General features: G+C 41.5%; 1 protein-coding gene across 2 annotated transcripts; it reads right to left on the reverse strand.

Annotated features, from left to right (window-relative positions):
* Positions 1 to 1,106: 1,106 nt before the first annotated feature.
* LOC119024444 (GTPase HRas) lies at positions 1,107 to 19,142 on the reverse strand. 2 transcript variants are annotated; one of them, XM_037107273.1, is made up of 6 exons: positions 18,793 to 19,142; positions 8,416 to 8,584; positions 7,415 to 7,593; positions 5,828 to 5,987; positions 4,684 to 4,808; positions 1,107 to 4,042 (listed from the first exon to the last, which is right to left on the reverse strand). In XM_037107273.1, exons 2-5 carry the CDS (start codon positions 8,524 to 8,526, stop codon positions 4,689 to 4,691), a joined length of 570 nt encoding a protein of 189 aa, XP_036963168.1. In that variant the 5' UTR covers positions 8,527 to 8,584; positions 18,793 to 19,142; the 3' UTR covers positions 1,107 to 4,042; positions 4,684 to 4,688. The 2 variants fall into 2 exon arrangements, with proteins under 2 accessions (XP_036963168.1, XP_036963167.1); XM_037107272.1 differs by having other exon boundaries at positions 8,416 to 8,587; positions 18,793 to 19,141.
* Positions 19,143 to 19,783: the final 641 nt, after the last annotated feature.

Genomic DNA, 19,783 nt, shown 5'->3' on the forward strand with positions numbered 1-19,783 from the left:
GTGAGAGGTTTATGACGTTTTACTGCCACATCATACATTACAACTGTATATCTCCGTGTCTCCTGATGACCCAGGCCCAGTCGATGCACTCTTTAACTGTATTTCAGATATTATTTATTGGTTCTGACGCTCAAAGACAGAGGATTGATATAAAATTGAACGCCCTTGCATTTAACTTGACTAACCAAGTGAAAAACCTCAGAGTTATTTTTGATTCAGACCTCAGTTTTAACCCACACAGAAACATAACTAAGGCAGCTTTTTATCATCTTAAAAACCTGCCACATTGATAGATTTCAGCGCTCTACTTTCTGGTCTCCCAAAAAAGAACATAGCTCTATTACAACTCCTCCAAAACTCTGTAGCACGGAAAAGAGAGCACATATCACGCCAATTTTAAAGCCTCTACACTGTTTACCTGTCTGCTTTGGGGTTGGTTTTAAGATCCTTTTACTCATTTATTAAAGCTCTTAATGGCCTTGGTCAAATTTGCTTTTATCGTATGAACCCTCAGGTCCTCTGGGCCTTTTAACTATTCCAAAAGTGAGAACAAAACCTCACGGTGAGTCCACGTCTGTGTAACAGCCTCCCTGAGGAACTTCCTTTTTAGGCTGACTTTGAGCTGAATTCTATTTATTTATTAGTTTTTCTCCTGCTTAAACCTGGCTTTATTCTATTTATCTGTTCACTTACTATTTCACTAATTTTCTTTTATCTTGTTTTACTTGATTTATTTACTTACGTATGTTATTGATTAAAAAGCAGTTTCAGACTTAACCTCCTTTAGTATTTTATCATTTTTAGTTTAGTTTTATTATTTTATCTTTATTTTCATGCCTCTGGTGTCTCTTCACTGAAGTACATCAACGATAGTGTTTCCTCAGTTCTGCATTACCTGTTGTTGGTGCCCTGTTATATTTATTACTATTTATTTATTTATTATTACTTACTTTTATTTTACTTATTGTGTTTTAAGTAGCTGGATTGGAGCGTGTGTGTCTCAGAATTTACACACAGCAGCCTGTAGGTGGCAGCAAAATCTCAAATTTCAGAGGAAGCAGAGATCTGAAAGTTTGATGACTTGAGAGAACACAGACAGACGAGGGTTCATCTTGACATCTTTATTCCTGTCCTGCAATACAATTTGCCACATTTTCAAAGAGTAAATACATCTTAAATAGCTAAACAGTTGACATTTTCACAAATTCCTTCCACGCCTCTTTCCCACAGTTTGCAAGGGGGGGAAACAAGCCCTTGAGCCCACTGTATCCTTGTGCAAAACTCCCAATGGTCCGTACAGTCTTTGTCATGCTCGCCAGGGTCCGCTGACATGTATACTTGTGGTTTTGCTGGCTGGAGTATCACTGCGGCAACATGACGCTGATATTCTAATGCAATGGGAATTTGAATACATAGATTTGTGGAATTCTATGGTATTATTATTATTATTATTATTATTATCATGGGTGTACTGCTTAACCATCGACAGGGGGAGGGGACAAGCGTACTGTAAGGACTGTCATTACTTGTTACAAACGCCACACTCTTTTTCCATTAAAATGTTTGAGTAAAATGGGTGAAAAATAAATGTTAGGAACAACACAGTCAAAAGTGGGACCAAGGATCAACTCCTGCATTATTTCAACATTGTACTATTTTTTTTTTTTTTTTTTTAAACACGAGGCTTCTTTCAAACGATATCTAGAGACTCAAACACATTCACAGTTCATATCCTTCCTCCGAAGCAGAGAAATGAACAGTAAACTGATTTAAAAAAAAAAACAAAAAAAAAAACACCACCACCACCATCCACACAGTAAATAGAATGAATGATTTTTCTCTCATGAGTGGAAAAAAAAGAGTCATTTTAAACTGTACAATTCAATTTGATCAGAAATAATAAAAAATTCTGAGACAATAGCAAAATAAGATTTGACGTCTTTCATGGAAGAAATGTCTGTGAGGTTTGCATCTGAAGCCTGTTTCCAAAAACTTGCCTGTAGTGTTTGGAAACTCTGTACATTATCATACATGATCAATTCATCTGAAAGGTTAAAAACATAAATCTGGACTCAAAAGCAACAATTTGTTTCCAGTGTGATGGGAATGAAACTTCATATAAACATGGGAGTGAGACACCGTGGCTTTTTTTTTTTTTTTCAAACTTTGTTGTTTTTCCAGTCTTGTTCAACAGAATCACATTCAGATGCAGAAGAAAAAAAGAATCAGTGTAGTGTTTTAGGGGTTTGTCTTTCAATTTCTATACAGCGCACATCTAAGGTCAACATACTTCTATAGTTTTTTCTTTTTTTAGTTGCACACATGTTCAAACATAAAACAAAAACAACGCAGCCAACAGAACACATACTCGTCTCAGGTAGAGCTCGCTGCATACATGAGGTACAAACTAGCTAACAGATAAGGCAAAGTAAACACAGAGCAGTCTTTCTCATTTTAGGCAGCAAATTAATGGAGTCACGGAGAGCGCAAGCTGGTCAGTATTAAGAAAACGAGCAATGCGCTCCCATAACCCAATATCCATCAGTTATTACACACAATAGTCCCACATATACAGCACATATGCTTCTGACACGAGTAGCACCTGATCTGTTATTGTTCCATTGTAGAGTTGAGGTGGCAGAGAAAGAGGAGCAGTTTGAGGATAGTATGGTGTGTGTGGAAATAAACAACGTTCGACTTCTGAGGCAGGGCTTGTGCGTTACACTCTGCAAAGCTAACCGGTGACATCCTTTAACCCCGGTGTCCAGGAAACTGTTCCTGGACCCCGATTCCTGAGCCTTATTATCCACAAGAAGCGACTCTTGCAAACTAAAATTAGCTGTTTTATTTTTTATTTTTTTATCAACGTGTAGTAAATAAGAGTTGTACACCATACGGAAACTAAATGCTCCAAAGAAAAAAATCCATCTCCTGTCATTCTATAACTGTACAAGTGTAGGGCTGTCCTCCTATTCTACAGGCAACCTTCTCCAGCTGGAAAAATGACAACTACACTTTCATGCACGGTACCTCTCCTTCCTAAAAGTAAAAACTGGAAAATGAGTAGCCATGAGAGGTGGTTTATTCCCAATACTTCGTGGACAGTAAAGAATCCTATTGCACCAGAACCTACGTACACTAGCCATCACTATTAATATTCCACAAAGACAACTCCTAGCAAAGAAACGTCTGTAAGGAGAGGAGCCGCATTCTGGAAGTCCGTCTATGTTTGTACTTGCAACATCTCTATCCCAAAAAAAGGAATTCCCACTACGTCAAACCAGGTGCCGTCTGAAATAAACACCCTTGCTCACATATTGCTCCTCAGTGAGTTTTAAATTTTGCAGCCACAAAAAAAAGTCATTTAAAATTCATATCAAAAACAAAAAAGTTTTCTTTCTTTTTTTTTTTTTTACAACTGGGCTAACTGTTAAACACCAACAACAACATCATAGTCATTCCTCAACCTCAGCCTCCTGTATCCAGTATCATGAAGGGACTACACAGCCATCTGAGGGGCAGAGTAGGATGGGTGGGGGGTTATTTATGTGAGAGGTGTTTGGGTAACTAAATGTCCATTCCAGTCCTTTCCATTTCAGTCAGTCAGTCCTTCCAGTGGGCAGGCAGGGGGGGAGTGGGATTAGGCTTTCAAGGGGGGAGGAGGTCACAGACGCCCCCTTTAAGACCAGTGTTGAGACTGAAAACAATAAGTTAGCAGGAAACTTGTAGAGCTACCCAGCGAGACCACACTGGAGTTGACAGAGTCATTAGTGGTGTTGCTCACAGGTCGACGTGTGGACCGAAAAAGGGGGCCGGACCGGGCCAGTTCAGGTAGCCACAGGGGCAACAGTCCAGTTCCTCCTTTCCGTAAAGGTCTGTGGTTCAGTCAGCTCTGGTGGTTTCCTTGAGAGCTTCTGCTTCAATCGTCCTCTTTTTGAAAAAAAGTTTATATTTCATCATTGACTTGTTTTTAATCGTTCTATCTTTAAGTCCATGCTGCCGCTACGCGCTGTAGCATTTCTCTTCGACGTGCAACCGTCAGCTGGGGAATGAAATGACAGAAGAATTATTATTATTATTATTATTACACCATTTAGAGGATTAGATTCCAGTGGAGGATGCCTGTTTTTAACATAGAATCGAAAAACACTTCTAAAAGTAAGTGTTGTAAAGTCTGAAGGTCAAAATTGTTTAAACATTCACATGTTTTTATCTGACAAAATATTCTGCTTCAATCCATATTTGTTGGTGTTTAACCTTTCAAAAACATTTTAACTGCAGTCAAAAAACTGTTTATTCTCCCACACAAGAGGGAGGCACGCACCTGTATTATCAGGGCAGTCCAGCAGCGATGTGATAAATTACATTTATATAACCACAATAAAAATAAATATCTATTTCGGCTCCAACACTGTGCCGAAGTATAACTTTGCTATGAGCCTAAAGGCAAGTTTATTGTTATATCATTATTTTTTGTATTTATGCTGGTGAAACTGATGAGTTATGTTCATTAAAGAAATTTGATTTAATAAAAAATGCGACCTAATTTTCCCCAAAGAATCACTTTACTCAAATTGAGGATTGAGGATATTCTGTGCAGCCCTACAGATCAGTTTGGAGATTTGTTGTGTTAACGTGTCGCCGTCCAAGATGATAATGAATTTTCTGGAGAAAAAGTCTCACCTGCATCACGATACCACACAGCGACAGCTCATACAGTCCTGACCGCTCTCATCAGGTGGGTTCAACTTCCTCAGCTTATGCTGTCTGATCTCCCTTACCAGTGTGTAGAAGGCGTCCTCGACTCCCTGTCAACAGACAAACGCAGAAATGTTACAGAACGGCACCTACGACGCTGAAGCAGAAGTTGAGTACACTGCATGCACCTCTTGTAACTAACGGTAAACCTCTCAGGTGTCATGTCATTGTCATGGCAACCCTGATCATTGTAGACACTGTCAATAAAGATATAATATCGACTAAAAAGAAGTCAGCGCTTAGTTCATACATACTCCTCTCTTTGAATGGCAGACTTGTTGCCGGTTCAGTGCTGAATGTGAGATAGTGTATGCTGCTACATAATGTGTGACAGTGAGTCAGAGACAGTGGGAGCTGTGCAGCGACTTGTCCCCACGAAGGCCTTTCAAATACTGTAGCTCTGTTCTCAAGCCAAGGTAACCTGGCTATGACTCACTGCCTGCGGCATAATAAAATGTTCCCAGCTACACAAATCACATCGTGCTGCAGCCCATTCGCTGCTCTTCATGTGCATGAATACACATGCAAAATGTTAGATTGCAGAGCCCGTCGCAAAACGCTGTCATCACTTGTTGGCTGCAGTACGATGCAGCACAGGGAGACTTCAAATTTACATTGAATCTGAGTGTTGTAGCTCAAGAAGATGAGAGGAAAACTTAAAAGACAGAAATGTAGAGAACAGGAGCACCAGAGTGAATAAATAATACAACTATAACTCCAGAGTTTCCAGAGTTTTTCTTCTTGTTCCTACAGCTGGAAGCAAATCCTGGTCGAAAATTCAGCGTACACAAATGTGAAGTGGGATTTTAATTTGAAGTAGGAGACATCTTGTGCCCCGCAGTTAACTTCTAAAATGAAAATGCATATTTATATTTCTCTAATTTGCACGAGACAAGAAAGTTTTGTGGACTATGAAACTCCATCGGCAAAGGGTCAGTAGATAATGACAACATTTTAATTTTTGGGTCCATTTCTTTCCTATAACACACATGTGGATGGTCCGTTTAAGATAATAACAGGGTTCTTGATGAAAGTGCATGAGGCCGTGTGCTTCTTGCTCACCACCTACCTGTCGTGTCTTGGCAGAGGTCTCGATGTAAGGGATGCCGTAGGAGCGGGCGAGCTCCTGGGCTTGCCTTGTGTCCACTGTGCGTGCCGGGAGGTCACATTTGTTTCCCACAAGCACCATGGGAACGTCGTCCGAGTCCTTCACACGTTTGATCTGTTCTCTGCGAATTGAGAAAAAAAATAAATAAATGAATAAAACTGCAGCCGTTGAGATTTTATTTGTAAAGCTTTCACCGCTTCCTCAGCCCACCCCAGCTGTGTGTTTAGTGACAGTGACATATCTCTTGTTTCATAAACAACAACAGCAGCTCCACCACTGGAGAGCCAACCACCCAGGGAGCTCTAGGACCCTGAGGAGGAGCCGGGGCCCGCTGGTGGTGCTGGGCTGTGCTGCACTGCTGAAGGAGGGAGGTGGAGAGAGGAAAGGAGGGGGGGGTGGACAACAGGCAGGCGGTGAACAGCATTACCTCATCACTACAGCAGCCAGCGCCAAACGCCAGGCAGCCAGGGGGAACCGAGTGAGAGGAATGGGTCAGATCAATCTATCAGCTCAGCCCTTCTTCTCCCCGAGCCACAATACAGCAGGATGCAACCACGGCAGTCAGACCTGCCCTCCTGCAGTCAACACTGCTAATGGTAATTATGAACACAGTTGATCTGAGTCCTGATGTAGTACCAGGCATGGTACTCTATTTAAATGGCTGACTTTATACGCTGGTGAGGCAGGTTAATCAAGTCTCATAATATATGATCTCATCTTATGAACGTATGGTACATTAATACCGTTTTTCTTTACTTAATGAAAGTCAAATTGTACGGCCCAGTCTTATGCAGGTGCAATGCTGCTATGTACTACAAGTGGAGGAGGAGGTTTTGCAATAAGTCAACAGCTGTAACTGGGCCACTAACTACTCCAGAACCAATGTTGCACAATGGCTTTACAGTGACACCAGCAGTTAAAGCTGGGCTGCAATGCCAGCGAGCCAAACAAATCTGTTTGTAATAAACTCAAAAACCCTGCAAATCTGTAAGAGGTGGCAAAGTTAACATGCAGCCTCTTCCACTTTCCATGTGCACTTCTAATGTGATGAGAAAGAAAAAATGTGGGAAAACAGAGAGAGAGAGAGAGCACTGTCATCTCCAGCTGAATCTCTCCCCGCTCCCTCCCTTTCTCCTTCCCTGCCCTTGAAAGTGCTACCTCTCCCCGCTCCTCTAATTGAGTCAGGATCGATTTCATTGGCATCGTGCTGTAATCCTCCAGTTGGGGGCTAAGCTTTCTTTAGCCGTGTTAAACGCTACAGCATGACATCACCCAACTACTGCAGAGAGCTGGCACACGTACGTATACACACCCCTCCGCATCCAGACCCCGTGGGAGTCCCTGCAACACACACTGCATTCACAAATACACAGAACATCTGAGGGGAACTGACAGGAATGATTTTGTGTCTGGGCTCCACCCCGACTAATCTGGCAAGTAAATACGCATCTGCAGCAGCAGATCCCATAATTCTCTTAGTCAATGTCATGATTTGTGAGGCCCCTGCATCCCTTAATCCTCACCCCTCTTTCTTGGCCTCATACACACCTGTACTGGTGGATGTCCTCAAAAGACTTGGTGTTATTGATGGCGAAGACACAGAGGAAACCCTCCCCTGTCCTCATGTACTGATCCCTCATGGCGCTGTACTCTTCTTGACCTGCAGTGTCCAGGATGTCCAGCAGGCAGGTCTCCCCGTCAATCACAACCTGTTTCCTGTACGAGTCCTGCAGAAAAAGGTGGAAAAGTCAAACGTTTAGACGGCCAGTAAAGATACAGGTGGAATGTGTGATTCAGGAAGGGTTTGAGGCAATCATCACTGAAGTTGTCACATCTTTGGCATTCGTCACTAATCTGCATGTGTGTGTGTGTAATATATATATATATATATTTTTTTTTTTTTTCTGTGTATTAACTGGTATAAATTCCCCCGTCCACTTCCAGGTCAAATGTACATTAAGAGATCAGAGGAGCAGGGTACTGGAGCCAATGTTTAGCCTTCCAACATGCAGCCACAAAAACATGGAGTGCCGTCCCTTTGTTTGTTAGAGCATAGGGGCCAGGAATGCAAACACACAAAAAGGACATTGTCCGGCCAGACGCAGGCGTGGTGAGAAAGAGAGGGAGAGAGTGGAGACAGAGAGGGAGAAAATGAGAGAGAAGAGACGAGAAAGCACTTCTCACTGGCTTCCCTCGAGTCTTCGCGATGTCTTATTTTCAGGAAAATATAAGAATTACAGAGGGGCGGGGCTAACATTTCTTCTTAAAAGAACATTTTAAATTTCTTCCACAGCCTGACCTTATGGAGCATTGCCACAGCATTTGATTAATTTAATTAAATTAACTTGATTTACACTGAGCTGTCGTCTCAGTGGGGTCCAGGAAATATTGTTCAGCAGTTACTACGGGAGGGGGCAATTTACATAAATACATACATCTAACTATTCAAAGAGGACCTTTTTTTTTTTTATTTGCTGGATGATCAAGCCTTCTCTACCATCCCACTGCAAGCCCAAGAAGCACTGAGAACATGCTGAAGAGAGCCTTACCTCTATGGTGGGGTCATATTCATCCACAAAGTGGTTCTGGATGAGCTGGATGGTGAGTGCACTCTTGCCCACACCTCCAGCTCCCACCACCACCAGCTTATACTCCGTCATCCTTGCCGCTGCAGCTCACCGCACACACACACACGCACGCGCACAGGCAGGCACGTTGCTGCTGTAGAGGAGAGAGGAGACAGGAAGAGGCAGGTTAGCATTCTGACAGACATACACACAGCTGGACTGGAAAAGATGCAGTCCACAAGTGGTGATACAGACAAAAGCATACTGATATTACCATTACTGCCCAGTGGTGAGAATACATAAGTGGTTTGTGTGCATGTGTGTGTGTGGTTGGAGTGTGTGTAGTGGGGGCTGAGGTTGAGACCCTCAAAGGGGAATGTGAAAAATGTGCTGAAGGTACTCGATGTTCCAATCCTCTCCCACTCAGTGAGAGCAGCAGAGAGTGTGTATGAGGGGGAGAGTGAGGGAGGCGGCGAGGGAGGAAAAGGAGAGGCATGACACTGGCAGACTGACCCTCATCACTCAGGATTCATTTACCCATCTCTACGTTTGAACCGAGAGCAACAGGCGCCGGGGCCTCAACGATCAGATAATAAAATAAAAATAGAGCGATTAAACACACACACTGAACAAAATATTTTAAAAAGGTGAAAAATGTGTGTATGAGGTAAATCACTGCTGCCGACACAGCTTGCCTCCTGCTGTGGACTGTTTCTTGTTGGTTTGCCTTGCTTCTTCCACAGGGATCAATCCATAGCAACAGAATGAAGGGCCTAAAAGGGGACTTTATGACTCCAGGTGTGCCTGCAGTTGTCCCCTATGGACCCACTGAACCCGCTTAATAGGTCTAGTCGATGCAGCAGGGCCTCCATGAATATAAATCAAGGCATGTTATTAAAGAAACATGTCGGCCTCTTGAGAAAACATAAGTGATATCCGTTTTCTGTTGTTACAGACGGTTACACAACACAACATCCTTCAGGAAAATAATATGGACCTAAAGCAGTTTGAGCATTGACGGGTAAGATTTAAAGTACAATTTTGGCTTGGAAGGACACGGAAAATCTGCTTGATTATCAAAAAATAAATCAATAATGGGAGGCTTGGCTGGCCTCAAAAGACATTTTTTTCGCCTGTGGATGTGCATTTGAAATTCGCAGGGCTCAACATCAACAACAGGAAACATTCATTAACTGCTTAAAAGCTTCTGAAATGATTTAGTTGTAACTCGAGGTCAAGATGTTGTAAATTGGTTGGGTTGCAACACCTTAATCAGCAACTGACAACAGCAGCAGATAGTTGCAGAACTGATGGCAATAACGGGTAAGCAGCTAATCCGGATTTCACCAGAAAGACCAGTTGTGTGTTTGAAGAAAAAAAAAAATGCGGAAAATGTGTAGAAAATGTCAAGTTTACTATCACAGTGTAAACTATGTAGTCAGCTGGAACCACACACGGGCGAATGTCCATGAATAGACAGCTGGTACAAAGACACGTACACACAGGAGTGGCTCTCCTCACAACGCTGATGTCCAGTGAAATTCCAGGCATATTGAGTCAATGTGTAGAGAAAGTAGTCATAGGGGTGTTTCCACCAGATGAAGTGGCAAAGTGTGACTCAGCTCATTTCAGATTTACCACAAAGTTACCCAATCTATGACCGGAGAATGACCTGATGCCAATCCTGCAGTAAACATGACGGCACACGTTGAGTCAGCGTTAGAAGCACATGAAGCAAACGTGGAGATTTTACAAGATTAAATCAAAATACAAGCTGGAGCAAGTGTGACCACAGCCTGCCGTAGTTACGGCCTGAGTCTGACAGCATACAGACAACAATGAGTGGTTACGTGAGGTCATCACAGCGATGTCATAGCTCAGGGGAAAATCACTGTGAAGTCCCGTTTCTCCCAGGATGCAATGGCCCTCGAGCGGCAGTTTAGTTTCGCTTTCTGTTTGACGGTAGTGACCAAAAACTCCGGCTGTTTTTATAACCGTACACTTTTGAATTCAATTGAACACTGCTGATGACATCAGAATCACATCATGCCCTGTTAGACACTCTTATCTACATCTGCACCACCCTTACACCAGACGCAGCCTTGTTTCTCTTCCTCAAAATCAGTCTGTCTCATGTCCTGTGTGGTTCAGATGAAGCGGCTGACAGTAAAAATAAGGTCAAACGGGGCTAAACATCTCTCCACGTTCATCGACACGGTCTCACTCCGCGGAACGTTCCTCAAGTGAGCTCAAGTAGAAAATCACTAACCTTCACCACCCGCTGGCGTGTGTAATCAATCTGTCGGGATTTCACGAGTACCTCAGGTCACATATGCTGGTTTACCTTCTCTGGGGCACCAACTGTCATCCCCGACATAAAATGTGCTCCACGTAGCTCTGCTACTCAAAGCCCTTGCTCACTGCAGGGCGGTTGAACATCGGCGCTATAGACAGCCTGAGAGGAACGTGCACACACCCTCTCTCTCTCTCTCTTGTGCTTTATCTCCCAAAGGAGCACACGCAGCTGGAGTGAATCTTAAACTCGTCTCTTAGTGGAAAAAAATAAAAATAAAAAAGGAGTAACAGGTGGACAGTTTTATGAAAAGAATGCAAAGAAAAACTACATTTGTGAAGCCAGTTTCAGCCATGAGAAGTCAGAAAGTAACAGACACTATGCACCTATATTTGTCACCGGGAGTGGTGTTTTATTAATAGAACCTGCATTCACCTCTGTCAAAACCTATTTGTGTCTCAGACGTGTGTGACTGTGTTGATGTGAACAGACTATGATTAGCCGAGACTAAGACTGGCTAACCAATGTTAATGATTGACAGAAAAGCAGACTTGCTAACTGACAACACAGCCATTTAGCAGCTCTTGTTCAATCACACACACACACTCGTGTTCACGCAACACATCCATGATCATGTTAGCCTTTGCTCGCCTTAATGGAACAGGTAGCTCCGAACACCATCCACCAATATCAACAATGGCCTCCTTGTAAAAACACACTCGCTGCAGTAATTCTCAAGAACAACAGGAAGGGAATTATACTGACCCCCTCAATCTTGTGGCCAAAACATTTAGCTTCCTTTTTCCCTGTGTATAAATCAACCTGGTACACAGTGCAGCCCGCCCTGGCTGGAGTACAGAGGCCGTGGCAGCGCCGCAGAGCCAGCCCAGCTCCTCACAGCCTCCTTTAACCAAACAAACAGCAGCTGTGCTGTTGAAGAGAGACTTGTACACCTCTGGTTACTGTCGGCTTTGAGCTACAACTAACTATTATTGTCGCTATAGATCAAATCTGCAGATTATTTTATCGATCAATCTATCAAGTGAAAGAAAACGATCAATCGTCGTTTCGGTGCAGCCTCTTTGGGCTTCAAGCTCAAGACAGGGCAAAGGTTCACATCATCTAATTGATGGGATCGAAACAGCATGGATGCAAAGTAACATGTGAAAGTATAGACTGGTCAATGGGATTAGAGAAATTAGATTTTCTCTCTAATCCAATTCACTAAAACAGGGGTTAACGAGCATGCTATCATGGATTAGGAGGGGTACAGCTAACAACTGTTTTCAGTATCAGTTAAATTTCCCAGTTTAAAACATTTACAATTTTAAATTATCAACAGAATATGAAGACATTACAGTTTTAATTCTATCTAACAACAACCGAGCTCCCTGCTCAGGTGGTCATACGGCTGCTAGCTGTGTGTTAGCAGCAGTTAGCAGTGGGTTTTTAGTTTTTCTGCAAGTTTGTATTTAAACTGTAAAATGTCCCACTAAACTGATCTTTGTCATTGCTTATTTAACCTCATCAAATATGTTTTTTTGTATGTTAAAAAACAAATATTGGCCAACAAACTGTTGTCAGATTTCAGATCAGTATTACAGGAACAGTAACAGACACGTGTCATAAATATCAGTGTTGATGATTCATTTTCTTTTATTTGCCGAGTGACGAATGGAGTACAGACTATATAAAAATGTGAGACAAACCTGTGTAATGCTAATCCCAGTCTAGTCTTGTGGATAAAGGTGACAGGACAAACACAGGTGCTGACCAGAGACTAGTCAGCCAGTTTCCCTGAGGGATACCTGTATCCTCCTTCACTCCAATATTCCCCATCTGTTCTTCCTTCTGTGGTGACTGTACTGTAACCTTCCACACCAGCAACATAACCTAATTCTTAACCTTAGTCAGAGCATCATTAGTCATAACTGGTCTGGTATTAGTAACATCTACTGGTAAATCAGATCTTCTGATACTTCCACCTTACACAAACCTACCCACAAACTTTACTCATAGCGCCTGGCAGTAGTGAATGCTCATCATGACATATTCATTTGTAAAAAGCATTCAAATAAACGTTATGGATCAATATGTATCAAAACTGAAATCCTTAACAGAAGCTGATATGTAGGAAAGACAGAAAATGTAGGGCACACACACACACACACCAAAAACAAAAAGATTGACACCTGCACTTTCTCCCACAACAACAGCTCTGCGGATTCTGCCTCGGTCGGTCGCCACATTTCTTCTACATAACCAGATCTCGAGTGTACACCTGCCAAACGTTTAAAATTTACAGTCTGAAATGCAAATTCAACGCACCCGCGCCCGCTGCAGGGAGACTGCGGGAAGGAAGACAGACAGCCATGTCATCTGCTCTCTCAAACTAGGTCACATGACGGCGTCTGATTAATAATCCACACATACATATGGAGATGAATAGCAAAATTAATCATTGATAGAGACGCCATCTCTTTCTCAGAGCCACTTGTTGTCAGTGGGGGCTCATACAGAGCTGGTCTTTGTGCAGACAGAGACGAGGTTTGAAGACGCACGGCTGGAGATCGCAATCATCCATGCATCATCGACCTTTTTATATATATTTCACCCACATTTGTTTTTTATTCACTTCACGCAGATAGTTATCCTCCTGCCCCTATAGCAGTGTTGTGCACTCCTCTGCTGACCTGGTTTTGTATCATATAGCACAAGTAACCTGTGAAGTCCTTATCTGCCCCAATGATGCAACATTCAGCCACATTTGCACGTGCACATACATGCATAAACACCAGCAATAACCATAAGCAGAACCATGATGAGGGCTCCAATTAACACCTATTTTCAAATTACAGCTAAAGACACTTATTCTGGGTGAGTAGCATGTGACATAACATGGGCACCGGAATGAAAAGGAAAAAGTTAACAGGTTAGATAAGACACACAGTTGACGTAAGCAGCGTGGCTCACACGCCTCTCATGCCAAGTGTCTCTGCAAATATTGACATCAAACCAGCTTTTAACTATAGTTTTATTGTCTGTATCAGTAACATATGTCACATTACATAAGCTGTAATATTGCACATTTCCTGGTTGTGAGACTAGTAAAGGATTATCTTATCTTCTTCTCTTATCTTAGACATGAAAAGACTATACGCGACAGGTGAAGGGTTGTATTTTTTCTTTTCTTTTTCCCTCTCCCTCATGTTCTCTCTCTCTTTCAATGAAGGTCAATCGTAAAGGAAAATCATGGCATCTTATTTCTTGATAATTATCACAGGTAAACTCCATGTAGAAAATTAGGGCTGGCAAATAACCTGTAGCAGCAACACACGTGCAGTTCAGCATCACGCACTGCTCAAGCAGGTAATGTGAATCATGTGTTATTCTTAATTAATCGTTTGGCAGGACAAACTGTAGCTTTAATTCGATAAACCATTTTGACAGATATTATGGTTGTGGATATGATTCATGATTAGTAGGAATGATCAGTTTTGCATCACAGTCTTTCACTAACACCTATGAAAATCATGATGGTGTGATATTTGTTGGGGTCTGTACTAGGTACTGTTACAAGATTTGTTGATCAAGGCATCTCTGGAGCACCACGATTCTTCATTATAATGCTCCTCTGTCACACATTTCATACAAGGTGCACATCAACCAGCCAAGTTGTACTAACAAATCAGCACATCAAGGTGAATAAAGTAAAGATTCCTCCTACCAATGTCAACAAACATGACTCTGACATAGACTCTCGCTGCTGTGTCATCCACAAGTTGATGACCTACTCCATTTAAAAAGAAAAAAAAAAATCTTTGCATAGCTGCTCCCTTTTTGATCAAGAAGCATTATACAGTCTGTATGTCTGTGTTTAGAGTTATTTATAGCATGCCACCTCCAGCCTGGGAAATTAACAGTTCGTTTTGAAACCCTAGAGCCTCGCCTGGACCAAGAGGATAATCTTACATGACAGCTTACGGAGGGTGCAAGTACAGAGCAGCGAGAGAGAGAGGGGTGATGGGAGGAGAACGGCTGAGGGCGAGGGAAGGGAGAGGGCTACTCTTACTATGTGCCAAGGGCATAGAAAACCACAGGAGGCAGGGAGGGGTCGACCTGGAAACTGAAAAATGTATAAAGGGATCAATAATGAAAACGCCCAACATTCTCCAGGATTTCTCCCACAGCTGCTTCAGCCGTACTGTTAGCATCCCCTTTTTTTTTCTACGATTCCTCATAAGCTTGAAGACACTTCAAAAACACATGATGTAAGAAGGGAGGGATCATGGATGGCCATCCTCCTCAACATGCATTCTGATCTCCATTAAAGTGCTTAATTGGTTAAAGAATCCATACTGGCAGAGCCACAATCCCGCTGCAGAGATAATAGATTTTTAATGGAGAGATGATGGTAAGGAGACCCTCTCTGGGGAGGTATCACGGTCGAATACTGAGACTCCAAGACCCATCCTGGAGCCTCGATAGCCCACCGCACCCTCCCACTGCTCTCCAATGACATCATCCCCCTAAACGGCATCCAAACATAAGTATGAACCGGCAGCTGAGGAGTCACTGTTCTGCTATCTGAGGCCAATGAAACACAAGTAAGTGAAGCAATTCTTATAAAGTCTATTAATTCAGAGATAAATCTAGTGGTTAGACTTTAAAACAGGAGCATCCATTTTATTCCCCCTTGAGGGGAGGAAGCCAGAGAATTTTCCAAAACATGAATGAAACCATCATTTCACTCAAAGAGAATCCTCTAATAAACAATCCCTCTTCTCGACGTTTTAGCCTCGCACAAACATTTACACAAAGAGTTTTCCGCATGTATCTGTGTGTATGCCTGCATGCTTAAACAAGTCGCTCTTAAAGGCACAGGAGTACAAGTGACCTTTTCCCCACTGGGTCATCCTTTCAGCTCGTCGGGTAGGGTGAGACGGTGGAGGCAGCAGCAGAGATGAAAAGGCCAGCTGACCTCCACACAAAGGCCTGCCAGTTAGAGGAGCCATGAGGCTTATCATCGGACACCAAACACCCCGAAACTCATCAGTGCTCGCTCCTTTTTTTTTTTTTTTTAGCAATCAGAAAAACGAGTGAACCTAAGAGTCCAGTTTGTGAGTGCATGTGACAAAAATGCACAGAAAGCATATGGCGGGTCATTAAACACATAAACTGAGCTGATAGTCAACCTGTAGAAGAACCCGTCCCATGTTTGGTGAGTTCTCCGAAGACAAACACATTCAAACTGACTCTCCTTTAGAATTATAAATCTGAAGTAGAAACTACAACAACATCAGGTCAAGCATTTGGCTGAACATGAAGAAAACACCACTAAAATCTGCTTATGCACAAACTTAATGAAATAAAACTAGAGCTGCAACAAACTGTCGGTTGGTTTTGATAAATCAAGTCAGCGAATCAGTTGATTGGTCAATAAAATGGTGGGAAAATGTTTCCACAAGCTCAGGATGACGTCCTCAACTGTCTGGTTTCATCCACAACCCAACAGTTATTCAGTTTACTGTCACAGAAGGGTAAAGAAACCAGAAAATATTAGGATCTCATTACATCAATACAGATCAATATATCGATTCACATTCCAATAGCATTGATGCAAAGCGAAAACACAGATTCATATCGCACCCATCATTAAGACACGCCTTTGTTTTGAAATTCCCATTAGACGTCTGTGTCACTGTTTCTGTCCATGAGCAGCTCCAACTTTGCTTTATTTTTATGCAACAGAAGAGACTGTTTTCCATTTAAATGTCTGGAACCACTGATAATGTAATATTTCCACTCAAGAGTTCAGTAATAAAATTGTCAAATCATATATTAGTTGCTTTTTGTGAGTTCATATAAAGGTAACCGATTGTGTTAAAAGGGTAGATGATATAATTTCATATCAATCACAGGCGCCTGTATCAAATCAAAATCGTATCGTTGCAGACTTTGTGATGTCAGCAAATATTGTGTCATCGTCCAAAGAATCTATATATATATATACTATATATCTATATATATCTATATATATATATATATCTATATATATCTATATATATATATATATATATATATCTATATCTATATCTATATCTATCTATATATATATATATATATATATATATATATATATATATATATATATATATATATATATATATATATATATATATATAGTTTCATGATGAAACTTATGGTTTACACCCCAATAAAATATTCACATCCAAGCAGCTGGAGTCAGATTATTAAGGGACTTTCACGCGATTATTACATACAAAGAACTTCACGGTAACGATATCATCAAGGTATATATAGAAATTAATCCAAAAAACCTATCAAATCCATCTTCTTGTTCCTACACTGTGTGTTTTGGCGCTTAAGTTGGAAAATAGATAAACTTAATATTTGAGAGTAGGACAGAGTTTGCAAAAAAGAATAAAACGATAAAAGAATGAATGAGTAGTGAAAAGGCATCAAGGTGAAGTGTTAAACACATGATCTGAATGGCTAATATCATCATAACGTCTGCGCTAGATAATTCACACAATGTCATTGTACGTGTTATTAACAAAACATCAATACTTCACATCTTAATATCATGGTTATTGTCAATAACGATACACCACAACACCCTGAAATCAAGACAATGTTGACTTAAATAATATATACTCAAACTGATGATAGACAAATCGACGGATCCTTGCAGCCCTAATTAAACACATGGAAGCCGCATCAAGTAGTGTGTCATTTATAAAAATCTTGGCGTCCACAAAAAGTCACACTTATTTTGGCATGCAGCTGGGCACCACCCAGGCTACAGCTGCTCAGAGAAGGGGACAAGAGATTAACATCACACTTCTATCATTGGCTGCTGGACTACCTCCAGCTGTTTTCCAGCTGCCTGAATTCTTGCCTTTCACTCTGAAGGCTTCAGATCGCCGATGTCAAATTCACTGGAAATTCAATGGACCGTCTTAATGGGAAGCCATGAAGTCCACCATGCACTATACGATCATGGACAAACTATGCAGGGTGACTCGTTGCTTATTACTCATATTGCGATGCAGCAGCAGCAGCAGCGGCGGCGGGGATGTTCTGGTGGATGTGAGAAGAGCAGTCAAGTTCTAACTACATGACAAAAAAAAAAAACACTAATAAAACACAAAAGCTGAACAATTCAAGCCACTTTTTCTGCAAGGGCACCAACTTCATTGATGCTACTTGGATGATTTCTGACATGATTTCTGTCAGCTCTGGATGTCTGAGCTGTTTTCTGAGGCCATGCACATATTTTAAACATTAAGGGTTTGTCTCATGCCATCCTGTCCCTCTTAAAAAAAAACTCACTTGAACTGTTTTAACAGGCAGCCTCGGGAGAAAGAAATAATCTACCCAGTCAGCTTTCTAAATGCCTTGTAATGGAATCTAACTTCCGCAGTGATACATTCAGTTTTTACTCAGTGTGACGGGGCGTCACCCTGCTCGTCTGTGTGGCCACTATCAGCAGCAGCAGCACCCTCAGACTCAACACTGTCTTCAACATTAACACCTAAATACAGCCCACACAAAGTCAAAATTCCCCACTTCAGCTATGTTCAGTTAAAAAAAAAAAAAGCCTTCGGTTTCCTTTTCAACGTGAAATAAAAAAAAAAAAAAAGAGGGGGGGGGGAACCCAACGGCTGTGTGATTTCATTCCTCCATAGCCAACTTACAGCAGCCGAACTACATGGAGACTGTTTATATAAAACAAGACAAAAAAAGAGATAATTGTTGATTTGAATAGAAGGACAAACACATAACGGATGTAATTCCCTCTTGGATTGTATAGCTAAGCGTGAGTTGTTGAGCTCGATGGATAAAAAGCTAAATGTGTAAATGTTGTGATAGCTAGCTAACATGTTTCAACTGTGGACCGCAGCCCCCCTAAAACACACACACACACACACACACACACACACTGACTGGGAAAAAAAAAAGAAGAAAAAAAAAAGCTGAACCGGTAACAGACAAAAACAGCCGACATATTTCGGACACAGGAATGTGCCCTGCATACTTACAACAAGCAGAGAGGGTCTAATTAGCGACAAGAGCGACGTTTCGTCTACCGGGAGGAGGAGAAGAGGACAGGAAAAAAAAAATACCCAAAAAAATAATAAAAATCTCTCAACTCTGTTTGCCTCTCAGCAGGAAAATCAGGAGGAAACGAAATGTTCTTGGTCTGCTTCCTGTCGTCCTCAGATATCTGCTACCTTATTCTCTGCCGTTACCGAGAAAGTGTTTAATTTTCAGCCAGCTCAAAATGCAGCAGGGCTTTCATTGGTTCTGGGTGAGAAATGAGAGCCCGCGTTGAACAATGTGCTTCCACAGAGAGAAGAGGGGATGAGGAGTGTCGAGCCCACGCCCAGCTCTATCAAACATAGAACCGCCCCGGTTACCATGCATGTTACTGCTGCCTCCACGGACCCTCGGAAATATGGCAACTCCGCCGGCTGACACCCACGACTTCATTCAGTTTTTTTTTCCCCCCCCAAAAATGATGCATGACTGATGAGTAATAGTAGCAAAAAAATAAAAATAAAAATGTAGTAATGAAGGCATGTTTAATAATTCGGCTATATGGCAGGCAGGATTAAATGTTTTTTTTTTAAAAAATATAAATACTGTCCCAAATTTCCCAGCAGTAACCCCACCCACTCAATCTTTACACCATCATTAGTCTAACATTTGTAAGCATTTCAAGAGAACAATCTTATTTTATCTATTCATGTACATGTATTTAAATAATAATATTAATTAAAAAAAAATAGATTTCATTATCTTGTAAATATTATCTTCACAAACAAATATGTACTTCTGGTTGAGAATATACTTGCCTTATTATTTATTTTCTTTATGATTGTCTCTATTAACAGTCAAATTGGTGCTAATGGTATAGTACCATCGACAGGGCCTCGGTCTCCTACATGATAATAATATACCTCTTACTTGTTTTGCAGTATAGCTAACCAAACAGATTCTGTGGAGCTATTAAAAAAAAGAAAAAAGAAA

This window comes from Acanthopagrus latus, chromosome 8 (genome assembly GCF_904848185.1).
Source record: "Acanthopagrus latus isolate v.2019 chromosome 8, fAcaLat1.1, whole genome shotgun sequence".
NCBI lineage: Eukaryota > Metazoa > Chordata > Actinopteri > Spariformes > Sparidae > Acanthopagrus > Acanthopagrus latus.

Coding starts and splice junctions, on each gene's coding strand:
- LOC119024444 (XM_037107273.1), bottom strand. CDS start 8,526: ATGACGGAGTATAAGCTGGTGGTGGTGGGAGCTGGAGGTGTGGGCAAG. Junction 7,594..8,415: donor AATATGACCCCACCATAGAG/GTAAGGCTCTCT, acceptor CTTTTTCTGCAG/GACTCGTACAGGAAACAGGT. Junction 4,809..5,827: donor CCTCTGCCAAGACACGACAG/GTAGGTGGTGAG, acceptor GTCTGTTGACAG/GGAGTCGAGGACGCCTTCTA.